The 15,200-nt window shown below is 51.7% G+C and overlaps 2 protein-coding genes and 1 non-coding gene across 8 annotated transcripts in view; 2 read left to right on the top strand and 1 right to left on the bottom strand.

Annotated features, from left to right (window-relative positions):
* The window catches only part of SHANK2 (SH3 and multiple ankyrin repeat domains 2), a 695,443-nt gene that overhangs the window by 281,976 nt on the left and 398,267 nt on the right, over positions 1-15,200 (top strand). The window lies entirely within an intron of this gene.
* On the top strand, positions 4,650-4,758 carry MIR3664 (microRNA mir-3664). The gene has a single exon (NR_106648.1). It is a non-coding gene; the product is annotated as a microRNA mir-3664 (primary transcript).
* LOC107967140 (putative uncharacterized protein SHANK2-AS3) lies at positions 11,925-13,698 on the bottom strand. The gene is made up of 2 exons (XM_016921477.2): positions 13,473-13,698; positions 11,925-13,246 (listed from the first exon to the last, which is right to left on the bottom strand). Exons 1-2 carry the CDS (start codon positions 13,696-13,698, stop codon positions 13,125-13,127), a joined length of 348 nt encoding a protein of 115 aa, XP_016776966.2. The 3' UTR covers positions 11,925-13,124.

Here is a 15,200-nt window from a genome sequence, read left to right as displayed (position 1 = left end):
GAGGAAGAGATGGGAGGAAATTGTGTGGCTGGGACAGGAAGCAATAGTTACTCCTTTCTCACCAGGGCCATGTGTGTGTTCCAGCTGTTAGAATCTCACCGGGTCTCAGTCCCTTGTGGAATTTCTCCAAGGTCCAGGTGGTGAGGCCCTTTGTTGGCCAGTGTCCAGATGGCCCAGGCTGAGAGGCAGTCACGGGACCAGAGTATTGGAGTGGCCACTAGACAGGGCGCTCTGCCTCAGCATGCTGGCCCCTTCCGATGGAACATCCCCGACCCCACCGTTGCTCAGAGCATTTCACGAGACTCGACTCTGCGCTCAGCAGCAGCCCTGTTATTTCCTGCCTTCACTTGCGCAGACCCTAGAAGCATTGTCACCTGCTGCAGCCCACATGGATGAAACACTCCTCTGAACCTCAGCTTCCTCGTTAATGAATCAACATGCAATATATGCATGTGTATGCGTGTGTGCGTGCGTGTGTGTGTGTGTGTATAATTTTTTTCTTTTTTTTTATTTTTTTTGAGGCGGAGTCTCACTCATCACCCAGGCTGGAGTGCAGTGGCGTGACCTTGGCTCACTGCAAGCTCTGCCTCCCGGGTTCATGCCATCTTCCTGCCTCAGCCTCCCGAGTAGCTGGGACTATAGGTGCCCGACACCACGCCCAGCTAATTTTTTGTATTTTTAGTAGAGATGAGGTTTCACCGTGTTAGCCAGGATGGTCTCCTCTCCTGACCTCGTGATCTGCCCACCTCGGCCTCCCAAAGTGTTGGGATTACAGGCGTGAGCCACCGCACCCAGCCAAGTGTGTGTGTGTGTGTGTGTGTGTGTGTGTCTATATATGTGTGTGTGTGTGTATTATGTATATACATGTGTGTATATATGTATATATAATTTTTTTTTGAGATGGAGTTTCACTCTTGTTGCCCAGGCTGGAGTGCAATGGTGTGATCTCGGCTCACTGCAACCTCCACCTCCCGGGTTCAAGCGATTCTCCTGCCTCAGCCTCCCGAGTAGCTGGGATTACAGGCATGCACCACCACACCTGGCTAATTCTGTATTTTTAGTAGAGATGGGGTTTCTCCATGTTGGTCAGGCTGGTCTCAAACTCCCAACCTCAGGTGATCTGCCCACCTTGGGCTCCCAAAGTGCTGGGATTACAGGCGTGAGCCACTGTGACCAGCCTCTTTTTTTTTTTTTTTTTTTTTTTTTTTGAAACAGTGTCTCACTCTGTCACCCCAGCTGGTGTGCAGCAGTGCATTCGCCGCCAACTGCAGTCTCGACCTCCCAGGGCTCAAATAATCCTCCCACTTCATCCCCCCAAGTAGCTGGGACCACAGGTATGCGTCACCACACCCAGCTAATTTTTATATTTTTGTAGAGACGGGGCTTTCACTGTGTTTCCCAGGCTGGTCTCCTAGGGTCAAGTGATCCACTTGCCTTGGCCTCCCAAAGTGTTGGGATTGCAGGCGTGAGTCACCATGCCCAGCTCCCAGACATGCAATATTTGTTGTTGTTGTTGTTGTTTGAGACGGAGTCTCACTCTGTCTCCCAGGCTGGAGTGCAGTGGCGCAATCTCGGCTCACTGCAACCTCCACTCCCGGGTTCACGCCATTCTCCCGCCTCAGCCTCCTGAGTAGCTGGGACTACAGGCGCCTGCCACCACGCCCGGCTAATTTTTTTTTTGTATTTTTAGTAGAGACGGGGTTTCACCAAACATGCAATATTAATGCTTTATCATCATGTTCCGAAAGCAGAGCTCTACTGGGAGTGGAGTGAGTGACGCTGTCTGCCCCAGGTACGCGCAATAGGAGGGCACTTCTATTGCTTCATCTGGAGAGAATTCCAAATAACAATAAAGCCAGCTAAATGTCCCTTCCCTTTTAATGATCACCGTGTCCCCCCGTTCTAAAAATCGCCAATGATAAAATACTCCTTCCCCCAATCGTTGGTCTAAGATCTAAGCAATTGCTACATTTGCTGTTGAAATGTATCTGTGAACTTCAAATTAGCACCTTTTTATAATGTATCCTTTAGCGAATACCATATTCTGTATGAACATTAACTTGGGGAAGCCTGTTATAGTTACATGTGGTTCTCAGGCATGAGTGGGCTTAGCTACAGCCTTTTGACTGGAGTGAAGTCTGCAGGGTCCGGAATGGCCTGGTCTCCATGCCCTGTGATCACCATTCCTGCTATTGCACGGTAGATTTGAAACAGACATGAGGGCACAGTAACTATAAAGACAAAGTGAACTTGTGTTCCTTCAGTGCTGTCATTCTAGGTAGCCACTCGGAGTTTTCATCTGTGTTTAAAATTTGAAACGGCAGTGGATGTGAACTACAAGGTGGAATTTTTTTTTTTTTTTTTTAGTAAATGCAGATATGCAGATTTCAATGCTTACATGAACTATTTTATTGAATTTGGATAATACCTTTAAAATTGACATTCATTCTTTCAAAATATTTGGTTTTAAAACTGATGCACAAATCAAGAAAATGATGGTTGTTACATGACTGTTAATGAAAATAATTTTGCCATACAGAGGAGGGCATGTGCCTGTAGTTCCAGCTTCTCAGGAGGCTGAGGCAGGAGGGTCGCTTGAGTTCAGGAGTTGTAGGCTACAGTGAGCTACGGCTGGGCCAGTGCACTCCAGTGTGTGTAACAGAGACCCTGTCTCAATAGATAGGTTAGATAGATAGATAAATGGTGGGTAGATAGATTACATATAAATAGATTAGATAGATAGATTAGATAGATTAGATTAGATTAGATTAGATTAGATGGATAGCTGGATGGGTGAATGGATAGATAGATGGAGTATATAGATATGGATGGATGGAGGGACAGATTAGGTAGGTAGGTAGATAGATTAGATAGATATGGATAGATGGATATGGATAGATAGGATAGATTAGATAGATGGATTGATAGATAAGATGGATGGATGGATGAATGGATGGATCGATAGGTAGATGGATAGATGGCTAGATGGAGGAATTTCTGTGTACTGTTCACATGTTCTTTAGTCTGTTCAAAAATGTACTTTGCATTGGGATGCTGCCCCCAGCCTGCCTACATCATGCCTTTTTCCTGATGACACGTGTTCCTGTCACTGACGCCCGGGGGCTGTTTTTGAGGGCAGCTTGCCCAGCGTGCTAGTGACAGGAGGCTGGTGCTAGGAATGAAGGTTATTTGGTCTTCTCACTGGCATCACTGTTTGGTATTCTAATCCCATGAGATCGTTGTAAACAATAGCAAAGTTGTTCATGAACTGGCAAAAAAAAAAAAATGGTAAATGGAGGAAGCAATGGCTGGCTGTGAGCAGGGGACGCACTCAGTGTCCTTTGCAGAGTGAGCAGGGTGGATTAAGTGGTTGCTGCGGGCTCTGGCCTGTGCTGCCATCTTTGCAGTGACCCTGAAGAAGAGAACTGCCCCAGATGGGACTGTGGAACGTCTCTCCTGAAGAAGCCCCGAAAGGGTGTGTGGCAGCCCCTCCTCCTTCATGGGACCACTGCTAGAAGGTTAGGGATCCCAACTGCCTCACCTCTGGGCAGCCCCTCCTCCTCCACGGAACTGCTGCTGGAAGGTTAGGGATCCTGCCTGCCTCCCCTCTGCTGTTTCCCATTTCCTGTTTGCCTATTGAAAGTGTCTGGGGCTGTTGGGCCCTCCTGTCTCATGAATGGGTGTGATTCCTGGAAGTCCTGCAAGTCTCGACCTTGTCAGCTCTCCCCTGCCCTCCTCTTCCTCATGGGTTTTGTCAGAGGATGTTAATGCCTTCCAAGCAAATTGTATCAAATGCATTTGAAAGGCAAAACTCATTGTTTAGTGTCTGAGAATAGCCTCTGAGTGCTGGGATGCCACGGTTGCTGTGGCAACGGCTCTTTGTTTTAGGGAACCACAAACATATCATTCTATAAACTGCAGGGCCCAAGCTGCAGGTTTCACCTTCCTGAAGGTCGCCACCCAGGAGGCAGAGGCACCAGGATGGACGTGGGAACTACCTCCGCTCTTCCTTTCTCGCAGGTGCCCAGGATGTCTTTAGCTTTTGTAATGTTTGGGGCTGGGGGAGGTGGAGGTCATGAGTGTGGGGAGAGGGCAGACAGTGGATATGTGCTCCTCCTGCCCCAAGGAGCTGGGCTCTACAGGGCATCGTGGGGTCCCTTCCTCTTAGCAATCAATGCCATGTTCCACTGTGACCCCAGACTCCAGCACCAAGCAAAGCAGCCCCCACGACCCTTAGGACAATGAGGGGTGAAAATTGCCACCCATCAATTTTCAAGTGGCCAGTGTGGAGGAGAACAGGGACCCGCAGGTGGCCAGGACATGGAGGAGATACACCAGGGAGCCGGAAGTAATGTGGTCCAGGGACCCATCTCTCATTCCACGTAGCTCACGGACCTCTGTGCCCCTGACTTTGGTCTGTGGGGGGCCCCTCTGTATGGGGGCCCCCTATTCCCTCCATCTGAGGGTCTCTCTTCCCTCCATCCAGCCACTTGGTCGTTTGCACCCACTGTGTCCACCAAGCGCTTCTAGGGAAGGGTCTTGTCCTTTTTTCTCCCCGTCCCACCGAGCCTCCACCTCCAAGCCTGCATCCTACTTGTCTTTCCTCTTCATGCGTGCGGGGTTTTTTTCCCCTCCTTTCCACTGTGCACCCCGTCTCCTCTGTAAACTTGAAGGTAGGGAACTCTGTCTTCACTCGTGAGTACCTTCCAACATGAGCTCTCAGGAGTAAAGACAGAGTTCCCTACCTTCAATGTGGATCTGCAAAAAGATCTGAAAAGCGAATGCCTTCTCCGTAACTCGTTGGCAGTAGTACTTGACCTGAACTGATTTGAGGCTATTTATAGTTTTTATTTATCCTACTTAGCGTGATTATTCATCCGTGCCCTGAAGGACTCCTCCCGCGATTGGCAATGGGACACTGCCCAGACCCACTGGCGGTGTGACGTAACAGGCCACACACGTATCATCCTACTGCTGCAGAAGCAGGCAGCGTGCACATGCCAAGGCACCTCTGGCTCTGGTGTTCAGGGATGTCGTCGTGGGGCTGTATTTGTTGAATGAACAAGAGTTCTTAATCCAAGAATAATGCTGGGTTTACCTTTCAAGTAGTTCAAAGGCTTCTTTCAAGACCGTGTTGTTATGGAGGATGGGATGCGTCTTGCCTTAAATATTAATAGAAATCGTATATGGAAATCTCAGACGGCTTCAAAGAGTCTCTCAGTCAAATTCAGATGGGGACTGTGCCTCTTACCTGGCTGTCCCCTCCCAGCCCCCATGTGGCCACAGTTTGCTGTAAAACCCTGCAGGGCCCCTGAGTACCAGGTGTGTCTGGCCCGTGTTGCCTTTCAACATGAACTCTTTCTTGACTTTCTTCTCCATCAGGGATATGGTCATATTTATAATATTTGTCTCAACCTCACTTTCCTTTCTCTCCCTGCCCTGCTTGTTCAGCAAATGTGTTGGGGAATCCGCAGGGTCCCAGGCACAGCCTCTCCCTCCAGGGGCTCACAGGCTCCATGGCACACAGATGTGGCCTCAGCACGTGAAGGAGGCTCAGTGCCAGGCTATGTGGCTCATCTCAGAAGGTGGTGTGGCCCCAGGTTCTGTGGTTGCCCTTGCTCTGCTCTCTGCACCCCACCCCCGCCCATCCTGCCCTGCTCCTATGGTGCCAGTGATCTTCAGGGCTGGTGGCTTGCAGAGCACTCCCTGGACCTCCTCTTGGACCCTCAGACTCATCTCCTGCAGAGCCTGCCACCAGGCGAGCCCAGACCCCTGACTCCCCTTTGAAGTGTGTCCCTGCAAATGCATATGTTGAAGTATCACCCTGAGGATCTGAGTGTGACCTTGTTTAGAGGTAGGGTCTTTACAGAAGTCATCAGCTGAAAATGAGGTCATTAGATTGGGCCCTAATCCAGTAGGACTGATATTCTTATAAAAAGAGGAAATGGGACCGGGTGCAGTGGCTCACGCTTATAATCCCAGCACTTTGGGAGGCTGAGGCGGATGGATCACCTGAAGTCAGGAGTTCGAGACCAGCCTGGCCAACATGGTGAAACCCTGTCTCTACTAAAAATACAAAGATTAGCCGGGCGTGGTGGCGGGTGCCTGTAGTCCCAGCTACTTGGGTGGCTGAGGCAGGAGAATCACTTGAATCTGTGTGGACGGAGGCTGCAGTGAGCCGAGATCGTGCCACTGCACTCCAGCCTGGGCGATACAGCAAGACTCCATCTCAAATAAATAAATGAATGAATGAATGAATGAAATGTGGCCACAGCCAGGCACTCGGAGCAAACCTCACACAAAGATGAAGGCAGAGCTCTGGGTGATGCTTCTGTCAGTCAAGGAATGCCAAAGATTGCCTACCGGCCACTGGGAGCTGGAGAGACAGGCCTGGAACAGAGTCTCCCTGCAGTCCCCAGTGTGAACCCCCCCACTGCCAACACCTTGACCTCAGACTTCCAACCTCCAGAACCATGAGACAATTCATCCCTGTGGTTTCAGTCACCCAGGCTGTGGTTACAGCAGCTCCAGTGAACATACCCCATCTTTCCTGGCCAGCTGGCCCTTCCTCCTGGGCACCCCATCTCAGTTATGGCCCAGGAACTGAAAACCCAAAAACCTTCCTAGATCTTTCCTGGTGCTCACCTGCCCTTTCCCCATCTGTCCAGAACCAGCCCCTTCCACTTTTTCTATTTCCTGAATCTGCCCCTCCCTCCCCACTGGTTGGGCTCTCATTTTGGCCCGGATGGACTGCAGGAGGGGACGGCTCTGGGTCTCACCCCGGGTTCATTTCTCTCAGTCCCCTGGAACGAAGTGGAGCACACTCTGCCCGGGTGAGCCTCCAGCACTCAGATTCTGCTGCTGTGCTCATCCTCAAACCTCTTCCATAGTGCCCTGGGCCACACTCTCTTTATAAGGACACTAATTATTGGATTTAGGACCCTCCCTAATCCAGTATTACCTCGTCGCAACCTCACTGATCACATCTGCAAGGAGGCAATGACCCTATTTCCAGTTAAGGCCCCATTCATAGGTTCTGGGTGGACATGGATTTGGGGGGACTCTTGTGGACTTTTGTGAGGGTTTCTGGGTGTGTGAGAAGGCAGAGCCTGGGGAGCTTCAGGCAGAGGGGAGGCATTCACATAATTGGTGGTGAGGTCCCTGCACTGACCCAGCGGTGACTGAGCACCCAGTGCGGCAGTAAGTGACCACAGTGTCAGTTCTCATCCCATCTTCCAACAACACCACCATGGACTCCCCGTCGAGCCCCCTGTCTGGGGGAGGACAATCAAGGAGATGATGGGGACATGCCAAGATGACACGGTGGTCACCGAGCCCAGGGTGCCCAACCCAAGGAAGTCTCTGCTGGTTATCAGGTTTCTAGCCCAGGACACAGAGCAGACAGAGTGCTGTGGACGGTCAGGAGCTCCATACCCGAGCCTGGCTTGGTGGGGAGGCCGTAGGCAGCAAGGTGGGACAGACAGCCTGCCATGAACCAACTGGTCTGCACAACTTTGCCGTGAAATATGAAAGCCTCCTACAGCACAGGCTGAGATTGGAAGCATTAATCACTCTGGTATGGGATGTGTGGAGTTCTGTTGGTCCCAGTGGGTTTAATAACATGCCGATCGGTGCATCCCAAGCATTCTGTGGCCTGTGGACCGATACATTGACCTCCCTCCGAAACCTGCTGGTCTGGAGGCCTCTAGGACAGATTGTCGGGATCTATGGTGTATGAGTTTGCTCCAGCTGCCGTCATAAAGCACCACAGACAGGGAGGCTTACACAAGTCATTTATCGTCTCACCGTTTTGGAGGCTGGAAGGCTGAGATCAAGGGGTCTCTGGACTGGTTCCTCCGGAGACCTCTCTCCTTGGCTTGTAGACTTTGCCTTCTCCCTGTATCCTCATGGGGTCATCCCTCTGTATGTCTGTGTCCTGATCTCTTCTTGTAAGGATGCCAGTTGGATTGGATTTAGGACCTGCCCCATCTGGCCTCACTTTAATTTAGTTGCCTCTTTAAAGCCCATCTCCCTATACAGTCGCACACATGCTGACATCCTAGGGGTTAAGCCTGCGTCACATGAATTTTGCAGGTGACACAGTTCAGCCTCTAGCACTCAGCGCCTACCTGGACGTGGCTTCTAACTGCAGGACGCCCTCCCCCAACATCCTCTGGACTTTGGCACCCTGGGTGAGAATTGGGCAGGTTTGTGGAAGAGAATGGGTGAGGATGAGGAGGCCGCATGATGTGTCCAAAGAGGGCTTTCCGTGCCAGAGCCCTTTCCCGGACGGGACTTAGGACTGGCCATGGCAGCTCCAGTGACTGTGCTCCCTGTGTGGGTGGGGCCCTGGGCTGCCCCCGTGGGGTGTGAGGCTGACTGTGTAAGATGTGGACATGGCCCAGCTCAGTCCACAGGCTGAGCCTGGACTCTGGAACCCACCTTCTTGGCTTGTGTCTTGACTCTGCCCTTCACAGGCTGTGTGACTTTGGACAAGTTACTTAACCTCTCTGTGCCACAGTTGCCTCCTCTGTATCACAGGGATAAATAATAGTCAATAGCCTCGTGCCCAGCTAGTAGCAGTGGTGGTAGAGGGACTCTGGACTGTTGTCATTGTTTATTATAGTATTATTTCCATTTTACACATGGAGAAACCGAGGCCTGGGAGTTTATCCAGCTTGACCAGGCTTATCATAGCAGGCACAGGTTATGACCCTGGGGTTGTCCAAGAGCAGATCACACCGCCCCATGTCCGTGGACAGGTGTCCGTATGCCGACCCCCTCAGCCTCTGTGTCTATGCGACCCACCTTCTTCACCTGCACCCTCTGGGCCAAGCCATTGAAAGCAAGAACGAGGGAGTCTTCCTTGAGAAAAGAAACTCTTCATTAGGCTTCATATTTGTGTCTTCAATTATGCTGTCAAATGCTAAGGAGTTTAGACACTTACTGCCAGCACCGGGCCCTTGGTGACGGCGTACATTATTTGCATAATCAGCACGGGTGGACCCGCTGGTAATTCCACCCAATTGTTTGCCCAGAATTGACACTGATCAATTTAGAGGGAGGCACAGTCAGTGATGGAATTAAGTGGTAGCAAACACACTGTCAGTACATGAAGTCCAGACAGAGGCAAACAGCCCAGAGATGGATGGGCGGGAGGCGGGGGCCGGCCGGTGCAGGAGCAGTGGAGGCGGTGGACCTGGGTCCTGTGTGCTGAACGCTGAAATGCTTCCTTGGAAACTTCACAGAGAGTCGTAGGCAATAAAGGTCAGCAGTGGAATATTGTCACAGAATAATGACTCTGTGCCGCTGGGTAAATGTTAAAGCTTTTATTGGGGTGAGACGTGGATGTCTGGCTGGCTCTGAATTCAGTGGGTAATGAATACAAATCTATAGCGTCAATTCTCAAGAGGGAACATGGCTGAGCTGACCCCACATTCACGAGCCGGTGGCCTGGGCAGACTTTTCTGGCTGGGGCAGCGAGGTTGTGAAGGCATCCCTGGCTCAGGCAGCTTTGGCCCGTCCTGCCCCAGCCCTCAGCCCTCATGCGCATGCCGTACTCCCTGGCAGTGGACATAGCTGTTTGCTGTTAACAGCGGCTCTTGCCTCTCGTCCTCCGTTGGTGGAGTCCTGGCCTGATCCTTGGCCTCCGGACCTGCTCTCGGCCCTGCTGCCCGTGTGGAGCCAAGACGTGTGCACTCTCCTCATTGGTCCTCCCCTGTGTTCAGGATTTACTGAGGACTCGGACAAGAGCGTCCTTCCACCAGCACCCTCCACCTACCCCTACCCGGATAGGAGACAGCTGACCTCAGGATGGCACCTTCGTATTCTAGAACTTGAGAGAGTCGGAGTGGGGATCCACTACCCCAAGGGACCTCATTCTCTCTCTCTCTCTTTTTTTTTTTTTTTAATACACCTAATTGGATTCAAATCCCTCTGGGCTACGAGGTCCTGTTTCCCTTCTGTGCTGTCCATGGTGGTGTCCACGACGTATCATTCGTTTGGCTCCTGGCTTCATGGAATGTCAGCCCCAGGCCTTGTCTGCTGGGGTGAGAGCCACAGCGAGGGAGTGAAGGCAGAGGCTGGTGTGGTTGTTGATCTGTCCTCCTCTGTTACCTAGAGATGCTCTCAAGACCAGCAAGGGCCGTCATGAAGCTCCTGCTAAGTCCATGTGCAGGCAGAGAGTGGCTGCCTCTAGGTCACCCCTTAAGAAATGTTTCCTTAGGGAAACGGAGAGATGAAAATTTGCTGGGTAGACATAGGAAAACTCTAGCAAAAGTGGACCTTTAGAAATCACAAAAATCTCCTATTTGTTGACTTGTGTGTCTCCGGGCCCCTGCGTGAACTGATAAGAAAAGTCATTCCTACTGAGATAGGACTTTAGATTTTATCCTTACTCCTTGTAAATTGCTCTCCTCGGATTCCCAAATGCAAGCTCCGTGAACCCTTGGTGCTGGAGTTACTGACGTCTGCAGCAAAGTGCAATTTTGACTTTCCGGAACATCAACACAAAAGAACACTTGGACTCCTTCTTTGTAGCCAAATGTTAGGTCTGGGATGTTTCTTGGTCTTATCTATTCCCTTCTTATTTCAGCAGCATCTCGTTCTCAGAATCCTAATTAGCCGGGTGTGGCTCTTTTGACCATTTCTCTCAAAAATGAGTCTCGGTTCCCAACTTCCATTTTCTGTGACTAGATCCCTCCCAAATGGTTCCCCCCATTTGGTGTCGTGGGGTGCGATGGGCTATGGCTCCTCTGAGCTGCACTCTCTGCCCCTGCCTTCTGATGGCAGGGGAGCCACTCGGTGGTGCTGTCTGGATGGAGCCTAAGTCTCACCAGGAGGGTGTAGACTGCAGCAGACCGCTCCCTGGTGGCCTGGGGGTGAGAGTCTAATCCAGAAAGTGGAGACCACCCTAGGCCTTTCCGACAGAGGCATCTGCGTGCGGAATTAGTGACCAAGATGCTGGACAGGCCGTGGACCCTGGAGAACAGCCAGGCAGCCCCCCACTAAGAAACTGCAGAAAGCACCGGGGAGGAGAGGGCCCAGGGGAGCAGTGCCCGAGGCTGGGACTGCCAGGGAGGGGCCACGACCCAAGAAAGCCAGGTATTTGAAGTTGCAGAAGGGCAGCACTGTGGGCATATTCCTTGATGCTTGGGTAGAGCAGTACCTAGCACAAGGCAGGTGCTTGGTTTCTGCAGGGTGAGTGAAGGAATTAGTGAGTGAGTGAATGAATGAATGAATGAATGAATGAATCTATCTATCTGAGGCTCATTTTGAGAGACAGGATCTGATTCAATGCTGGAAAAGAACACACTTCTTGTCCGGCTACATCAGAAGGCGGTGCCAGGCAGTGTCCTGTGGCTCCTTGCTAGCAGACTCAAGAGCAATTTTGGAGATGGATGCTTGTGGCCCCACCCTCTGCTGCTGAACCTGCCCGGCCACCCCACCCCACCCTGAGGCACACCTCTATCCAATGGGTGGTTGGGAAATGAGGCACGCGCAGCTGCATCTCAGCCTGGCCATTCCGGCACCTGACTTCTGCACTTTCTCAGACGCCCCCCGCGTGCCCTTACTCGCGGTGAATTCAGCCTCCTGGGCCCATTGTATTCTTCTCCTTGTCCCTTCAGAATAGTATTTCCCTGCTCCCGTGCTCTAGATTCTTTGTGAGGCTAAATTTAGATGTCGCCTAGTTCTGCAGCATCTTTGCTTTTCTCTAGAATGGTTTGTCCAGTGAGAGAAGTCTGCCAGCCAGACCCTAGAAGTTGAGTCTCTCCTTAGAGCCTGTGGTGGGATGCAGGTCTGACTCAAATCCTCTCACGGGTATCATAAGGACCCCTTGAACCCCACTCCATGGGATCTCCAAGGAGGAAGGTCTTAGCCCGCTCAGGCCACTGCAGCAAAGTACCATGAACTAGATGGCTCGTAAAAATACATATTTATTTCTCACCATTCTGGAGGCTAGAAGTCTGAAACCAGGGTACCAGAGAACTCTCTAGGGCCCCTTTTTCTTTAAGACACTCTCACTCCGTTTTCCAGGCTGGAGTGCAGTGGTGCAATCATGGCTCACTGCAGCCTCAAACTCCTGGGCTCAAGCCATCCTCCCACCTCAGCCTCCCAAGTAGCTGGGACTACAGGTGTGCACCACCATACCCGGCTAATTTTTGTATTTTCTGTATAGATGGGGTCTTGCCATGTTGCCCAGGCTGGTCTCAAACTTGTGGCCTCAAGGGATCCTCCCACCTCAGCCTCCCAAAGCACTGGGATTGCAGGTTCACACCACCATATCCAGGTCCTGGGAGTCCCTTTTATAAGGACATTAATCCTATTTATGAAGGTTCTACACTTATGACTTGCTTACCTCCCAAAGACCCCACCTCATAAAACCATCACGTTGGGGGTTAGGACTTCAACATATGAATTTGGGGGGTTGGCACAAACGTTTGGTTCATTACAAGAATAGAGGCCTTCCCCCAGTACGGCTGCTTTTACCTGGAGAATCCTCCAAGTCACAAGGTGACCTTGTGCAGGGCACTTCTCATCTTCGAGCCTCTGTTTCCTCTCTGACAGTGGGGGACCTGGGCTGACATTGGCTGGAGCCACCACGACTTAATGGGGAAGTCCCCGAGCCCCTGGGACTCATCTGAGCTCATTAAGCACTGTCAGGGTCACCTGTCCGAAGCTGGATTTTTCCTAAACTTCATTTGCTTTTCTCTCCTTTCTTTTGCCCTGGATACTCTCATCTCCCTCAATTTTTCTTTCCTTTTTCCCTTCTCACTACCCACCTCCAATTTCAAAATGTGCAAATAGCAGAGCATCCCAGTGGAGTTGCCACGGCAACGGAAGCTGGTTTTCCCTTTCCAAATGATGGGCCCCTTGGAAGCCTCTCTCCCCTTTGCCTCCTTGGTGACCAGAGCTCAAGGAAGAAAGCAAGGTGTGTGGGCACCCCGAACTGGAGGGTCCCTTCCTTGTGCTTGCAAGGTGCCCAGGTCGTAGAGACGGAGGGGCAGGACAGGGGAGGCCATGGAGCCAGTTTTTGTTTGCTGGGGCTGCCATAAGAAAGTATCAAAAACTGGGTGGTTTTATCAGAAACATTCTCTCATCGTTGTGGGGGTGGACGCCTGTGATTAGGGTGTCCCGGGGCTGGTTTCTCCTGAGGCCTCTCCTCCTGGCTTGCAGGTGGCTGTCGTCATCCTCACTCGGTTTCTTCCTGTCTGTCCAGGTTTCCTCTTCTTACAACACACCTCTCCTGTTGGATGAGGACCTACCTGAGTGACTCCACTTTAAAGACTCTCTGTAGCTGTAAAGATCTCATCTCCAAATAAAGAGGCCGAAACGGGGTGCCAGTGCCTCTTCCCCATACCCCCAGCCCAGGATGCCAGAGAGAGTGGACCAGATGTTGACTGAAAGGAGGCACCAGGCCTAGCAAAGCTCCGTTTGCACCAGCCTGAGTTATTTTAGACTCTAAATTGTACCTTCACTGGGATCCAGAGTTAAAATGAAGATTTGCATGGGAGCAGGTGGGCGAGTCCTAGAGATAAGGAAAACCCCCCACAGAATCCATGTCTTCCACCACATAGCCGTGGCCAGGAGTTCACAGGCGTCCCAGGGCACCGAGCAGAGGATGCTTGGGGCTCGTCCAGACAGGGCCAGCACTGGATGAACCAGGATGAGGTCGGGCTGTGTTCGGGGAGCCGGCATCTGGGCACTGGGCAGGTGTGCCATCAGCTCAGGGTCTGGTGCTTAGATCAGCTGAAACAGAGACAGCCATGTCATGGGGAGAGGTGTCACCTCATGGAGCCCACACCAGTGGGCCACTCAACCCAGGCCAACCCCTCCTGACCAGGGACCTCTCTCACCTGCTGTCTGGCCTACAAATTATTTTTGAGATTTGTCCCTGGAATGTGACAGTGTTCACGGTTTCTCTAGACCTACCCAGGTATAAAAACCCCTTGATCCCTGCCATCTAAGATGGATGCTACCCCTGTTCCATAAGTCCTGCGGAGCAGCCTCTGCCCTGCCCACCAGCTCACACCTTTTAGCCCATGTCCCTGAGTCCCTGAATCACTGAGGTAAGGCGGCTTGTCTCCTGCTGAGACCAAGAGCCCCAAGACGGGCACTTCAGCAAAATCAGCCCCACACCCATGTCTCCTCCTCCCAAATTCTTACCTCCAGTTTACTAGACTCTAGACTGTGTCCTGCTGCCCAGTTGACTACTCCCATGGGGGAATCCCAAAGGATCCAAAATGTGCAATGTGTCCAAAACCAAGCTCCCCACCCCCACCCCAAGCACATAGATTTCCCTCTTTGTTCATGATCCACTCAAGCCAGAAGCCTGAGTATCATCCACAGTCCTGTCCATCAGCCAGTCCAGTCTATCAGCCAGTCCAGTCCATCAGCCAGTCCAGTCCATCAGCCAGTCCAGTCTATCAGCAGTCCAGTCCATCAGCCCGTCCAGTCCATCAGCCAGTCCAGTCTATCAGCAGTCCAGTCCATCAGCCCGTCCAGTCCATCAGCCAGTCCAGTCCTGTCTATCAGCCAGTCCAGTCTATCAGCCAGTCCAGTCCATCAGCCAGTCTAGTCCTGTCCATCAGCCAGTCCAGTCTATCAGCCAGTCCAGTCCAGGCTCCAAATACCAACTGACGTATTGCACTTCTTTCCGTTTTCATTGTCTCTACTCAAGCCCATTCCAGAGACTACACAGACCAGTGTAGTAGCTTCCCAGCCGGGCTCCACATTCTACTCCTTTTACCTACAACCCAGTCTTCACCCCAGGAGCTCGAAGAGGGATCTTTCAACAAAGACCATAAATCAGATTGTGTCACACACCCTCCCCCTGAGACACTTAATCGCAGCAGGTTTGCAGCAGGAATCTGGATGAACTGGGATGAAGTCAGGCTGTGTTCGGGGAGCTGGCACCTGGGCACTGGGCAGGTGTGCCATCAGTTCAGTGTCTGGTGCTTAGATCAGCTGAAACAGAGACAGCCGCATCGTGGGGAGAGGTGTCACCTCATGGAGTCCATCCAGGTTGGGCTCCACACCAGATTCCCCCTGGCCTGGGAGACCCAGTGTGACAGGATCCTTCCCAGGTTTTCACTTTTTTTTTTTTGCCCCTGCCCCCTGCTCTCTGCATTTTGGCTGCACCTGTGTCCCACTATTCCGAGACCACCCTATCCAAATTGGGCTCTGCTCCTCTTCTAACT

The sequence above is a fragment of the Pan troglodytes genome, chromosome 9 (genome assembly GCF_028858775.2).
Source record: "Pan troglodytes isolate AG18354 chromosome 9, NHGRI_mPanTro3-v2.0_pri, whole genome shotgun sequence".
Taxonomy (NCBI): domain Eukaryota; kingdom Metazoa; phylum Chordata; class Mammalia; order Primates; family Hominidae; genus Pan; species Pan troglodytes.
Note: the sequence above shows the minus strand (reverse complement) of the source record. Positions and strands in the feature narration are given on the sequence as shown.